Consider the following 14,356-nt stretch of genomic DNA (forward strand, 5'->3'; position numbering starts at 1 on the left):
ACATAACGTTCCTACAAGCTTGCCCGTTAACTCTCACAGTGGAAAAGGGGGAAGTCGCTCAAAACATCAACACCCTTCTGACTCATGGTGGAAATCGGCCTCGTTCTGACTCATGAGTAACCGTCATTGGAAGCTGAGCATGCCCTATCGATAGCATCAGCACAAAGTGTAGCACCCTATGCTTCCAAACAGAACCTTTTCTAGAGGGCAGCTGTCCTAAACATCAGGAACACATGCTGGGGATTGAACCCACGATATCACGCATATAAAACACAAGCTGTACCACTGAGCTACATCCCCAACACGCTCACGTGCCGCATGTGTGGTGACCATGCCACGAAAATCAAGAAACAAGGGAACGAATCAGCACACAGTCGATGACCATGTCAACCCACAATGACTATGGTTATCTTCCATGACAATGTTTTGTGGCATTCCCCTCAAGTGGCTTTTAAAAGGCATGAACGGGGCTCGAACCCGTGATCTCCGGTTTACGAGACCGACGCCTTACCACTTGGCCATCACGCCACGACCTAAAAACCTCCGATGGAACACAAATCATGTGGAAAACACTTGTTAAATGCATTTGAGGAAGAGTGTGGAACATGTGGCACTGTGCTCAGAAACACACTGTTGGTGATTAACACGAGCTGGAATCAATTGCCCAATCTAAATCTCTTGGCTGCAGACCCATGGACTTTGGATTTACGTTTTGTGATGTTTACTGAATTGGAAATTTTCATCAAATTGAATCTGCTAGGACTGTAAGTTTATAAAAAGTGCTAGGGATCTCCAGCTCCACTTGCTTCCATGGACAACATGGATATCAAAATATGATACTGGAAGAAAGATGTACACAGCTATCTCAGTTGCTCTTGTTATTATGCATTGAATAACTCCCGCTGGTGCACCTATCATCCCATAGGTAACAGCAGAGATTACATTTAAACAAACATCAGTGATCAAAATCATTCCTCTTTCCTCACAAATATATGTTTTTGTGTTCCTCACAAGTCCAGCCTACATCGAAACTTCGTCAAGATTAGATGTAAAAAAGGAATTACAATGGCCCAAAAATATTCCCAAACACACAGTTAAAATATACAACACAGTGAGAAAAGGATATTTCATGGATTCAAATGTTCCACAAACAAAGCAAAAACAAAGGGCAGCCATACTTGGTTAGACAACATCTGAAAAGGGTTTGAACAGGTGATTCTTATCAGCCAACTTTAATGAGAGGTTTAAATGGAATGCAGGTAGGCAGGGAGCCCATGTCTGTTTGTGCTTTTAACAGTGAGAAGCGAGTGCTGTGTAACACTGGCTTTAGGGGTTTCCCCGTCCAGAGGCATGATGTGGTGGAGCAGAGGGTAATACTGTGGGGTGGTTAGGTTGTGGTGTTACCTTGTCTATTATTTATGACAGTTGATTAAGTTCATGTTTAAATGCTCTTTTGTCATGTAGGCTTTGGTTATTCCTTGCTGCTGCATTTCTGTTAAGGGATACAGATGGGCTTGGAGGTAAGAAATTGATCAGACCACAGATATTGAGGCCTTGTGCCCATGTTCAGGCCTCTTTAGCAAACCTTCTTCACTCTTTTTGTGTCCCCTTCAAGTGTGGAATAAAAAACCTGTGCCACATTGGTCCAGTGTAGCAGCATGGGCTTCCATGGCTCAGCCCCAAAAAGTCAGCAACCTTCCTCATCAGACCAAGGTGGAGGGCTCCACTTCCAGTGCTGCATCCATGCAAAGTAGTTCCGCGTTCCCTCTGCAAGGTCCTGAACCCAGTCGGACTCGGACTGGACAACCAAGTTGTTTCCAGCAGTCAAATGGATTCTTCAGAGGCTCAAACTACAAGTGGCTCTGCTGGGTATTACCAGTCTGTGTTCCAAGGTGGCCAACAGTTTCCTGGTGTTGTATCCCAACCCCAGCTGCTGGATTCCTCTGGTAATGTTGAAGCCCGGTATTGGGGGCAGAGCTCCGAGAGTGTCCTAAGCACCCCCCAGATATCCAGTAGCCTTTTTGAGCGTGATGCTTTACATGGGGGGTCTTCTGGCAGCTTGGACTCTGTATCCAGTGCTCAAGGTTTCCCCAGTCAGTACACCAGTTCATGGCTGTACACTGCCCAATCTGCTCCTACCCATCAACATCAGGGAGGCTACTGGGCTCCATCCTCAGGCCAGTCAATGCATCTTCCTTCAGAGGAGCCCCAACCTCATGTTGCTTCCCCTCCTCAACCTGAAAGCTACCAACAGCTTCCCCATCCTTCACAAACCAGGCCAGTAAGTAAGCCTGTGTCCCAAACCCAGACTGTAGGAGGTGCATTGGTTTCAACCTCTCAGCAAGGTAGCAATGAAGGTCAGTACCAGAGTTCCAGCTGGTCCGCTTCTGCACCAGTTATGAAATCGAGACTCCCTTTTATACCTAGCCAAAGCACAATTGTGAGTTCTGACACGACCTCCCCTAGCCAGCAGTCAGCCAGTGACTCTGCCCAAAAAGGCTGCACCAGCTCCTATGGGGCCCTTCCTCCTTGGCTTGCAGGCACACGGCAGACATCTACCCTCCAGTCTGCCCAGTCCCAGATGCAGGGTTACAGTGTGGGTTTGGGTGTTGCCTCTACCAGCCAGCAGTCTGCCAGTGATGCTCCACTAAAAACTGATGGACCTCTGTCAGGCACAGGGCAGACCCAAATGCAGATCATGAGTTCTAGCTCAACCTCCATCAACCAGCAGTCAGCCAGTGATGCTGCACAAAAAGGCTGCACCAGCTCCTATGGGGCCCTTCCTCCTTGGCTTGCAGGCACACGGCAGACATCTACCCTCCAGTCTGCCCAGTCCCAGATGCAGGGTTACAGTGTGGGTTTGGGTGTTGCCTCTACCAGCCAGCAGTCTGCCAGTGATGCTCCACTAAAAACTGATGGACCTCTGTCAGGCACAGGGCAGACCCAAATGCAGATCATGAGTTCTAGCTCAACCTCCATCAACCAGCAGTCAGCCAGTGATGCTGCACAAAAAGGCTGCACCAGCTCCAATGGGGCCCTTCCTCCTTGGCTTGCAAGCACATGGCAGACATCTTCTGCCCAGTCCCAGATGCAGCCTTCCAGTGGGGGTTCTGGTGTGAGCTCAACCAGCCAGCAGTCTTCCGGTGAAGCTCCACTAAAACCTGATAGACGTCTGTCAGGCACAGGGCAGACCCAAATGCAGAGCCCAAGTTCTGGCTTGACCTCTACCAGCCAGCAGTCTTCCGGTGAGGTTCCCCAAACCAGCAGTGCTTATTATGGGTCTCTGGATCCCCAGGGTGCAGGTACATGGCAGCCTTCAGCACAGACTGCCCAGTCCCAGATGCAGGGTTCCAGTGTGGGTTTGGGTGTTGCCTGTACCAGCCAGCAGTCTGCCAGTGATGCTCCACTAAAACCTGATGGACCTCTGTCAGCCCAAGGTGCAGGCACAGGGCAGACCCAAATGCAGAGCCCAAGTTCTGGCTTGACCTCAAAGAGCTATAGCTTCACTCTGGACTTTCCTGTTCATTCCTTCTAATTGCCCAACGAAGGCTCTATCTAATGCTGCCTTGCTGAAACTGTTATTGATCCTTTTCCAAATGGTTGTCCTGTCGTCTTTAATAAAACGTATCGTCAACGTTGCTGCCTCTGCTTGATTTTTCCCTAGCTTAAACAAATGCTGTTTGAAATGTCACTTTTATTTTAAAATGAGCACTATCCAAACACAAGTCTCTGCAAAGAGTTAGTCAATCTATTTTTGTGTGAGGTAGTGAAGGCATAGTTTTGTTCCCTGATTATAGGCATGCCACATGAAACTACATTGGTGAGAACCAGGATGCCCAAACTGCTTTTGATGTGCTAAAAAGCTTCACAGGATGAATTAGTCAGAATTAATCACCATTTTCATGTGACTTCAAAGTGTGATGAAGCAACACTCACTGGCCACTTTATTAGGCATACCTGTTCTGGTGCTAGATGGGCTGGTCTCGGTGAGTATTTCAGAAACTGCTGATCTACTGCGATGTTTGCACATAACGATCTCTATAGTTTAAATAGGATGGTCTAAAAAAGTGAAACACTCCAGTGAGTGGCACTTCTCTGGTGGAAGTGCTTTGTTGATGTCAGAGGAGAATGGCCTGACTGGTTTGAGCTGATGGAAAGGCAACAGTAACTCAAATAACCACTTGTTACAACAGCCACCAGATCTCAATCCAATAGAACACCTTTGAGTTGTGGCGAAATAAAAGATTCACATCATGGGTGTGCAGCAGGCAAATCTGCAAGAACTGCTGTCATGTCAATATGGACAAAAATCTCTAAGGAATGTTTCCAGCGCCTTGTTGAATCTATGCCACAAAGGATTAAGGCAGCTCTGAAGGCAAAAGTTGGTCCAAGCCAGTACTACCAAGGTGTAAGTAATAAAGTGGCCAGTGAGTGTAGATTGGGCTAATGCCACACTGACAAAAGAAGCTCCATTTGTGTTGGAGGTCTTAAGGTGAACAAGGATGAACCTATAGTTAGCTATTTTGGCCAGAAATATGTGTGCGCTTCCTCAGCAGGGTGGTTCAGTCTACACGGTTACATCTATGGTGATTGCTGGGGACTGAACGCAGGCCCTCATACATGCAAGGCATGTGCACTAACACTGAGCTACATCTCCGGGAAAGTGTATTCTTTTTACGTTCCGAAAGGCACAACAACTAGTCGCCTGAGTGGACTAAGCAAGTTGTCATCTGCCAAGCCACCAAGCCAGAGCCTCAAGAGTATAAAAACCAAGCCAGGAACAGTACACAGATGAGGCACTTTAAAGTTTTGGTGGTAAAGACTTTGCAGTCCTGAAGGTTCATTCATTCAGCAAAGGTGGCTGGAAACAAAAATTCTCTGTACATTCTGAGACTGACGCAGGTAGGAAACTTTGATGCACCTTAGATGTCTTAAAGCAATGGTGACCGAAGAAGCGAGGCAAATTCTGACATTTGTAGAACTTCATGACGGCAACAGATGACAACTGAAGTACAAGGACTCTGGCAAGACATTTTTTAAGGCACATGTAGTCAAGAGTTTGCCAGCATAAGATCATGTCCCGTTTCATTTTTGGAGTAAACAAGAACCCATGGTCTTTGGTTTACGAGACCAACGCCTTGCCACTTGGCCATCATGCCTCAGAGACTGGATGTTTAACTGGCCATTAACCACACACATAACGTTCCTACAAGCTTGCCCGTTAACTCTCACAGTGGAAAAGGGGGAAGTCGCTCAAAACATCAACACCCTTCTGACTCATGGTGGAAATCGGCCTCGTTCTGACTCATGAGTAACCGTCATTGGAAGCTGAGCATGCCCTATCGATAGCATCAGCACAAAGTGTAGCACCCTATGCTTCCAAACAGAACCTTTTCTAGAGGGCAGCTGTCCTAAACATCAGGAACACATGCTGGGGATTGAACCCACGATATCACGCATATAAAACACAAGCTGTACCACTGAGCTACATCCCCAACACGCTCACGTGCCGCATGTGTGGTGACCATGCCACGAAAATCAAGAAACAAGGGAACGAATCAGCACACAGTCGATGACCATGTCAACCCACAATGACTATGGTTATCTTCCATGACAATGTTTTGTGGCATTCCCCTCAAGTGGCTTTTAAAAGGCATGAACGGGGCTCGAACCCGTGATCTCCGGTTTACGAGACCGACGCCTTACCACTTGGCCATCACGCCACGACCTAAAAACCTCCGATGGAACACAAATCATGTGGAAAACACTTGTTAAATGCATTTGAGGAAGAGTGTGGAACATGTGGCACTGTGCTCAGAAACACACTGTTGGTGATTAACACGAGCTGGAATCAATTGCCCAATCTAAATCTCTTGGCTGCAGACCCATGGACTTTGGATTTACGTTTTGTGATGTTTACTGAATTGGAAATTTTCATCAAATTGAATCTGCTAGGACTGTAAGTTTATAAAAAGTGCTAGGGATCTCCAGCTCCACTTGCTTCCATGGACAACATGGATATCAAAATATGATACTGGAAGAAAGATGTACACAGCTATCTCAGTTGCTCTTGTTATTATGCATTGAATAACTCCCGCTGGTGCACCTATCATCCCATAGGTAACAGCAGAGATTACATTTAAACAAACATCAGTGATCAAAATCATTCCTCTTTCCTCACAAATATATGTTTTTGTGTTCCTCACAAGTCCAGCCTACATCGAAACTTCGTCAAGATTAGATGTAAAAAAGGAATTACAATGGCCCAAAAATATTCCCAAACACACAGTTAAAATATACAACACAGTGAGAAAAGGATATTTCATGGATTCAAATGTTCCACAAACAAAGCAAAAACAAAGGGCAGCCATACTTGGTTAGACAACATCTGAAAAGGGTTTGAACAGGTGATTCTTATCAGCCAACTTTAATGAGAGGTTTAAATGGAATGCAGGTAGGCAGGGAGCCCATGTCTGTTTGTGCTTTTAACAGTGAGAAGCGAGTGCTGTGTAACACTGGCTTTAGGGGTTTCCCCGTCCAGAGGCATGATGTGGTGGAGCAGAGGGTAATACTGTGGGGTGGTTAGGTTGTGGTGTTACCTTGTCTATTATTTATGACAGTTGATTAAGTTCATGTTTAAATGCTCTTTTGTCATGTAGGCTTTGGTTATTCCTTGCTGCTGCATTTCTGTTAAGGGATACAGATGGGCTTGGAGGTAAGAAATTGATCAGACCACAGATATTGAGGCCTTGTGCCCATGTTCAGGCCTCTTTAGCAAACCTTCTTCACTCTTTTTGTGTCCCTTTCAAGTGTGGAATAAAAAACCTGTGCCACATTGGTCCAGTGTAGCAGCATGGGCTTCCATGGCTCAGCCCCAAAAAGTCAGCAACCTTCCTCATCAGACCAAGGTGGAGGGCTCCACTTCCAGTGCTGCATCCATGCAAAGTAGTTCCGCGTTCCCTCTGCAAGGTCCTGAACCCAGTCGGACTCGGACTGGACAACCAAGTTGTGTTTCCAGCAGTCAAATGGATTCTTCAGAGGCTCAAACTACAAGTGGCTCTGCTGGGTATTACCAGTCTGTGTTCCAAGGTGGCCAACAGTTTCCTGGTGTTGTATCCCAACCCCAGCTGCTGGATTCCTCTGGTAATGTTGAAGCCCGGTATTGGGGGCAGAGCTCCGAGAGTGTCCTAAGCACCCCCCAGATATCCAGTAGCCTTTTTGAGCGTGATGCTTTACATGGGGGGTCTTCTGGCAGCTTGGACTCTGTATCCAGTGCTCAAGGTTTCCCCAGTCAGTACACCAGTTCATGGCTGTACACTGCCCAATCTGCTCCTACCCATCAACATCAGGGAGGCTACTGGGCTCCATCCTCAGGCCAGTCAATGCATCTTCCTTCAGAGGAGCCCCAACCTCATGTTGCTTCCCCTCCTCAACCTGAAAGCTACCAACAGCTTCCCCATCCTTCACAAACCAGGCCAGTAAGTAAGCCTGTGTCCCAAACCCAGACTGTAGGAGGTGCATTGGTTTCAACCTCTCAGCAAGGTAGCAATGAAGGTCAGTACCAGAGTTCCAGCTGGTCCGCTTCTGCACCAGTTATGAAATCGAGACTCCCTTTTATACCTAGCCAAAGCACAATTGTGAGTTCTGACACGACCTCCCCTAGCCAGCAGTCAGCCAGTGACTCTGCCCAAAAAGGCTGCACCAGCTCCTATGGGGCCCTTCCTCCTTGGCTTGCAGGCACACGGCAGACATCTACCCTCCAGTCTGCCCAGTCCCAGATGCAGGGTTCCAGTGTGGGTTTGGGTGTTGCCTCTACCAGCCAGCAGTCTGCCAGTGATGCTCCACTAAAAACTGATGGACCTCTGTCAGGCACAGGGCAGACCCAAATGCAGATCATGAGTTCTAGCTCAACCTCCATCAACCAGCAGTCAGCCAGTGATGCTGCACAAAAAGGCTGCACCAGCTCCAATGGGGCCCTTCCTCCTTGGCTTGCAAGCACATGGCAGACATCTTCTGCCCAGTCCCAGATGCAGCCTTCCAGTGGGGGTTCTGGTGTGAGCTCAACCAGCCAGCAGTCTTCCAGGTGAATGCTCCACTAAAACCTGATAGGACCTCTGTCAGCCCAAGGTGCAGGACAGGGCAGACCCAAATGCAGAGCCCAAGTGCTGGCTTGACCTCTACCAGCCAGCAGTCTTCCAGTGATGTTCCCCAAACTGAAGCAGTGCTTATTATGGGTCTCTGGATCCCCAGGGTGCAGGTACATGGCAGCCTTCAGCACAGACTGCCCAGTCCCAGATGCAGGGTTCCAGTGTGGGTTTGGGTGTTGCCTGTACCAGCCAGCAGTCTGCCAGTGATGCTCCACTAAAACCTGATGGACCTCTGTCAGCCCAAGGTGCAGGCACAGGGCAGACCCAAATGCAGAGCCCAAGTTCTGGCTTGACCTCTACCAGCCAGCAGTCTTCCGGTGAGGTTCCCCAAACCAGCAGTGCTTATTATGGGTCTCTGGATCCCCAGGGTGCAGGTACATGGCAGCCTTCAGCACAGACTGCCCAGTCCCAGATGCAGGGTTCCAGTGTGGGTTTGGGTGTTGCCTGTACCAGCCAGCAGTCTGCCAGTGATGCTCCACTAAAACCTGATGGACCTCTGTCAGCCCAAGGTGCAGGCACAGGGCAGACCCAAATGCAGAGCCCAAGTTCTGGCTTGACCTCAAAGAGCTATAGCTTCACTCTGGACTTTCCTGTTCATTCCTTCTAATTGCCCAACGAAGGCTCTATCTAATGCTGCCTTGCTGAAACTGTTATTGATCCTTTTCCAAATGGTTGTCCTGTCGTCTTTAATAAAACGTATCGTCAACGTTGCTGCCTCTGCTTGATTTTTCCCTAGCTTAAACAAATGCTGTTTGAAATGTCACTTTATTTTAAAATGAGCACTATCCAAACACAAGTCTCTGCAAAGAGTTAGTCAATCTATTTTTGTGTGAGGTAGTGAAGGCATAGTTTTGTTCCCTGATTATAGGCATGCCACATGAAACTACATTGGTGAGAACCAGGATGCCCAAACTGCTTTTGATGTGCTAAAAAGCTTCACAGGATGAATTAGTCAGAATTAATCACCATTTTCATGTGACTTCAAAGTGTGATGAAGCAACACTCACTGGCCACTTTATTAGGCATACCTGTTCTGGTGCTAGATGGGCTGGTCTCGGTGAGTATTTCAGAAACTGCTGATCTACTGCGATGTTTGCACATAACGATCTCTATAGTTTAAATAGGATGGTCTAAAAAAGTGAAACACTCCAGTGAGTGGCACTTCTCTGGTGGAAGTGCTTTGTTGATGTCAGAGGAGAATGGCCTGACTGGTTTGAGCTGATGGAAAGGCAACAGTAACTCAAATAACCACTTGTTACAACAGCCACCAGATCTCAATCCAATAGAACACCTTTGAGTTGTGGCGAAATAAAAGATTCACATCATGGGTGTGCAGCAGGCAAATCTGCAAGAACTGCTGTCATGTCAATATGGACAAAAATCTCTAAGGAATGTTTCCAGCGCCTTGTTGAATCTATGCCACAAAGGATTAAGGCAGCTCTGAAGGCAAAAGTTGGTCCAAGCCAGTACTACCAAGGTGTAAGTAATAAAGTGGCCAGTGAGTGTAGATTGGGCTAATGCCACACTGACAAAAGAAGCTCCATTTGTGTTGGAGGTCTTAAGGTGAACAAGGATGAACCTATAGTTAGCTATTTTGGCCAGAAATATGTGTGCGCTTCCTCAGCAGGGTGGTTCAGTCTACACGGTTACATCTATGGTGATTGCTGGGGACTGAACGCAGGCCCTCATACATGCAAGGCATGTGCACTAACACTGAGCTACATCTCCGGGAAAGTGTATTCTTTTTACGTTCCGAAAGGCACAACAACTAGTCGCCTGAGTGGACTAAGCAAGTTGTCATCTGCCAAGCCACCAAGCCAGAGCCTCAAGAGTATAAAAACCAAGCCAGGAACAGTACACAGATGAGGCACTTTAAAGTTTTGGTGGTAAAGACTTTGCAGTCCTGAAGGTTCATTCATTCAGCAAAGGTGGCTGGAAACAAAAATTCTCTGTACATTCTGAGACTGACGCAGGTAGGAAACTTCGATGCACCTTAGATGTCTTAAAGCAATGGTGACCGAAGAAGCGAGGCAAATTCTGACATTTGTAGAACTTCATGACGGCAACAGATGACAACTGAAGTACAAGGACTCTGGCAAGACATTTTTTAAGGCACATGTAGTCAAGAGTTTGCCAGCATAAGATCATGTCCCGTTTCATTTTTGGAGTAAACAAGAACCCATGGTCTTTGGTTTACGAGACCAACGCCTTGCCACTTGGCCATCATGCCTCAGAGACTGGATGTTTAACTGGCCATTAACCACACACATAACGTTCCTACAAGCTTGCCCGTTAACTCTCACAGTGGAAAAGGGGGAAGTCGCTCAAAACATCAACACCCTTCTGACTCATGGTGGAAATCGGCCTCGTTCTGACTCATGAGTAACCGTCATTGGAAGCTGAGCATGCCCTATCGATAGCATCAGCACAAAGTGTAGCACCCTATGCTTCCAAACAGAACCTTTTCTAGAGGGCAGCTGTCCTAAACATCAGGAACACATGCTGGGGATTGAACCCACGATATCACGCATATAAAACACAAGCTGTACCACTGAGCTACATCCCCAACACGCTCACGTGCCGCATGTGTGGTGACCATGCCACGAAAATCAAGAAACAAGGGAACGAATCAGCACACAGTCGATGACCATGTCAACCCACAATGACTATGGTTATCTTCCATGACAATGTTTTGTGGCATTCCCCTCAAGTGGCTTTTAAAAGGCATGAACGGGGCTCGAACCCGTGATCTCCGGTTTACGAGACCGACGCCTTACCACTTGGCCATCACGCCACGACCTAAAAACCTCCGATGGAACACAAATCATGTGGAAAACACTTGTTAAATGCATTTGAGGAAGAGTGTGGAACATGTGGCACTGTGCTCAGAAACACACTGTTGGTGATTAACACGAGCTGGAATCAATTGCCCAATCTAAATCTCTTGGCTGCAGACCCATGGACTTTGGATTTACGTTTTGTGATGTTTACTGAATTGGAAATTTTCATCAAATTGAATCTGCTAGGACTGTAAGTTTATAAAAAGTGCTAGGGATCTCCAGCTCCACTTGCTTCCATGGACAACATGGATATCAAAATATGATACTGGAAGAAAGATGTACACAGCTATCTCAGTTGCTCTTGTTATTATGCATTGAATAACTCCCGCTGGTGCACCTATCATCCCATAGGTAACAGCAGAGATTACATTTAAACAAACATCAGTGATCAAAATCATTCCTCTTTCCTCACAAATATATGTTTTTGTGTTCCTCACAAGTCCAGCCTACATCGAAACTTCGTCAAGATTAGATGTAAAAAAGGAATTACAATGGCCCAAAAATATTCCCAAACACACAGTTAAAATATACAACACAGTGAGAAAAGGATATTTCATGGATTCAAATGTTCCACAAACAAAGCAAAAACAAAGGGCAGCCATACTTGGTTAGACAACATCTGAAAAGGGTTTGAACAGGTGATTCTTATCAGCCAACTTTAATGAGAGGTTTAAATGGAATGCAGGTAGGCAGGGAGCCCATGTCTGTTTGTGCTTTTAACAGTGAGAAGCGAGTGCTGTGTAACACTGGCTTTAGGGGTTTCCCCGTCCAGAGGCATGATGTGGTGGAGCAGAGGGTAATACTGTGGGGTGGTTAGGTTGTGGTGTTACCTTGTCTATTATTTATGACAGTTGATTAAGTTCATGTTTAAATGCTCTTTTGTCATGTAGGCTTTGGTTATTCCTTGCTGCTGCATTTCTGTTAAGGGATACAGATGGGCTTGGAGGTAAGAAATTGATCAGACCACAGATATTGAGGCCTTGTGCCCATGTTCAGGCCTCTTTAGCAAACCTTCTTCACTCTTTTTGTGTCCCCTTCAAGTGTGGAATAAAAAACCTGTGCCACATTGGTCCAGTGTAGCAGCATGGGCTTCCATGGCTCAGCCCCAAAAAGTCAGCAACCTTCCTCATCAGACCAAGGTGGAGGGCTCCACTTCCAGTGCTGCATCCATGCAAAGTAGTTCCGCGTTCCCTCTGCAAGGTCCTGAACCCAGTCGGACTCGGACTGGACAACCAAGTTGTGTTTCCAGCAGTCAAATGGATTCTTCAGAGGCTCAAACTACAAGTGGCTCTGCTGGGTATTACCAGTCTGTGTTCCAAGGTGGCCAACAGTTTCCTGGTGTTGTATCCCAACCCCAGCTGCTGGATTCCTCTGGTAATGTTGAAGCCCGGTATTGGGGGCAGAGCTCCGAGAGTGTCCTAAGCACCCCCCAGATATCCAGTAGCCTTTTTGAGCGTGATGCTTTACATGGGGGGTCTTCTGGCAGCTTGGACTCTGTATCCAGTGCTCAAGGTTTCCCCAGTCAGTACACCAGTTCATGGCTGTACACTGCCCAATCTGCTCCTACCCATCAACATCAGGGAGGCTACTGGGCTCCATCCTCAGGCCAGTCAATGCATCTTCCTTCAGAGGAGCCCCAACCTCATGTTGCTTCCCCTCCTCAACCTGAAAGCTACCAACAGCTTCCCCATCCTTCACAAACCAGGCCAGTAAGTAAGCCTGTGTCCCAAACCCAGACTGTAGGAGGTGCATTGGTTTCAACCTCTCAGCAAGGTAGCAATGAAGGTCAGTACCAGAGTTCCAGCTGGTCCGCTTCTGCACCAGTTATGAAATCGAGACTCCCTTTTATACCTAGCCAAAGCACAATTGTGAGTTCTGACACGACCTCCCCTAGCCAGCAGTCAGCCAGTGACTCTGCCCAAAAAGGCTGCACCAGCTCCTATGGGGCCCTTCCTCCTTGGCTTGCAGGCACACGGCAGACATCTACCCTCCAGTCTGCCCAGTCCCAGATGCAGGGTTCCAGTGTGGGTTTGGGTGTTGCCTCTACCAGCCAGCAGTCTGCCAGTGATGCTCCACTAAAAACTGATGGACCTCTGTCAGGCACAGGGCAGACCCAAATGCAGATCATGAGTTCTAGCTCAACCTCCATCAACCAGCAGTCAGCCAGTGATGCTGCACAAAAAGGCTGCACCAGCTCCAATGGGGCCCTTCCTCCTTGGCTTGCAAGCACATGGCAGACATCTTCTGCCCAGTCCCAGATGCAGCCTTCCAGTGGGGGTTCTGGTGTGAGCTCAACCAGCCAGCAGTCTTCCGGTGAAGCTCCACTAAAACCTGATGGACGTCTGTCAGGCACAGGGCAGACCCAAATGCAGAGCCCAAGTTCTGGCTTGACCTCTACCAGCCAGCAGTCTTCCGGTGATGTTCCCCAAACAAGCAGTGCTTATTATGGGTCTCTGGATCCCCAGGGTGCAGGTACATGGCAGCCTTCAGCACAGACTGCCCAGTCCCAGATGCAGGGTTCCAGTGTGGGTTTGGGTGTTGCCTGTACCAGCCAGCAGTCTGCCAGTGATGCTCCACTAAAACCTGATGGACCTCTGTCAGCCCAAGGTGCAGGCACAGGGCAGACCCAAATGCAGAGCCCAAGTTCTGGCTTGACCTCTACCAGCCAGCAGTCTTCCGGTGAGGTTCCCCAAACCAGCAGTGCTTATTATGGGTCTCTGGATCCCCAGGGTGCAGGTACATGGCAGCCTTCAGCACAGACTGCCCAGTCCCAGATGCAGGGTTCCAGTGTGGGTTTGGGTGTTGCCTGTACCAGCCAGCAGTCTGCCAGTGATGCTCCACTAAAACCTGATGGACCTCTGTCAGCCCAAGGTGCAGGCACAGGGCAGACCCAAATGCAGAGCCCAAGTTCTGGCTTGACCTCAAAGAGCTATAGCTTCACTCTGGACTTTCCTGTTCATTCCTTCTAATTGCCCAACGAAGGCTCTATCTAATGCTGCCTTGCTGAAACTGTTATTGATCCTTTTCCAAATGGTTGTCCTGTCGTCTTTAATAAAACGTATCGTCAACGTTGCTGCCTCTGCTTGATTTTTCCCTAGCTTAAACAAATGCTGTTTGAAATGTCACTTTTATTTTAAAATGAGCACTATCCAAACACAAGTCTCTGCAAAGAGTTAGTCAATCTATTTTTGTGTGAGGTAGTGAAGGCATAGTTTTGTTCCCTGATTATAGGCATGCCACATGAAACTACATTGGTGAGAACCAGGATGCCCAAACTGCTTTTGATGTGCTAAAAAGCTTCACAGGATGAATTAGTCAGAATTAATCACCATTTTCATGTGACTTCAAAGTGTGATGAAGCAACACTCA

The 14,356-nt window shown here is 47.6% G+C and overlaps 1 protein-coding gene, 1 long non-coding RNA gene and 3 other non-coding genes across 5 annotated transcripts; 2 read left to right on the top strand and 3 right to left on the bottom strand.

Annotated features, from left to right (window-relative positions):
* Positions 1-456: 456 nt before the first annotated feature.
* Positions 457-528, bottom strand: trnat-cgu. The gene has a single exon. It is a non-coding gene; the product is annotated as a tRNA-Thr (tRNA).
* Positions 529-1,297: 769 nt separating this feature from the next.
* LOC118242947 lies at positions 1,298-1,787 on the top strand. The gene is made up of 3 exons (XR_004777115.1): positions 1,298-1,370; positions 1,465-1,520; positions 1,616-1,787. It is a non-coding gene; the product is annotated as an uncharacterized LOC118242947 (long non-coding RNA).
* Positions 1,788-5,651: 3,864 nt separating this feature from the next.
* On the bottom strand, positions 5,652-5,723 carry trnat-cgu. Its single transcript has one exon. It is a non-coding gene; the product is annotated as a tRNA-Thr (tRNA).
* A 775-nt stretch (positions 5,724-6,498) lies between these two features.
* Positions 6,499-8,163, top strand: LOC113569208 (signaling mucin MSB2-like). The gene is made up of 3 exons (XM_026997279.2): positions 6,499-6,565; positions 6,660-6,715; positions 6,811-8,163. Exons 1-3 carry the CDS (start codon positions 6,546-6,548, stop codon positions 8,085-8,087), a joined length of 1,353 nt encoding a protein of 450 aa, XP_026853080.2. The 5' UTR covers positions 6,499-6,545; the 3' UTR covers positions 8,088-8,163.
* Positions 8,164-10,869: 2,706 nt separating this feature from the next.
* trnat-cgu lies at positions 10,870-10,941 on the bottom strand. The gene has a single exon. It is a non-coding gene; the product is annotated as a tRNA-Thr (tRNA).
* Between the last annotated feature and the right edge of the window lie 3,415 nt (positions 10,942-14,356).

This window comes from Electrophorus electricus, chromosome 18 (assembly GCF_013358815.1).
Source record: "Electrophorus electricus isolate fEleEle1 chromosome 18, fEleEle1.pri, whole genome shotgun sequence".
In the NCBI taxonomy this organism is placed as follows: Eukaryota; Metazoa; Chordata; class Actinopteri; order Gymnotiformes; family Gymnotidae; genus Electrophorus; species Electrophorus electricus.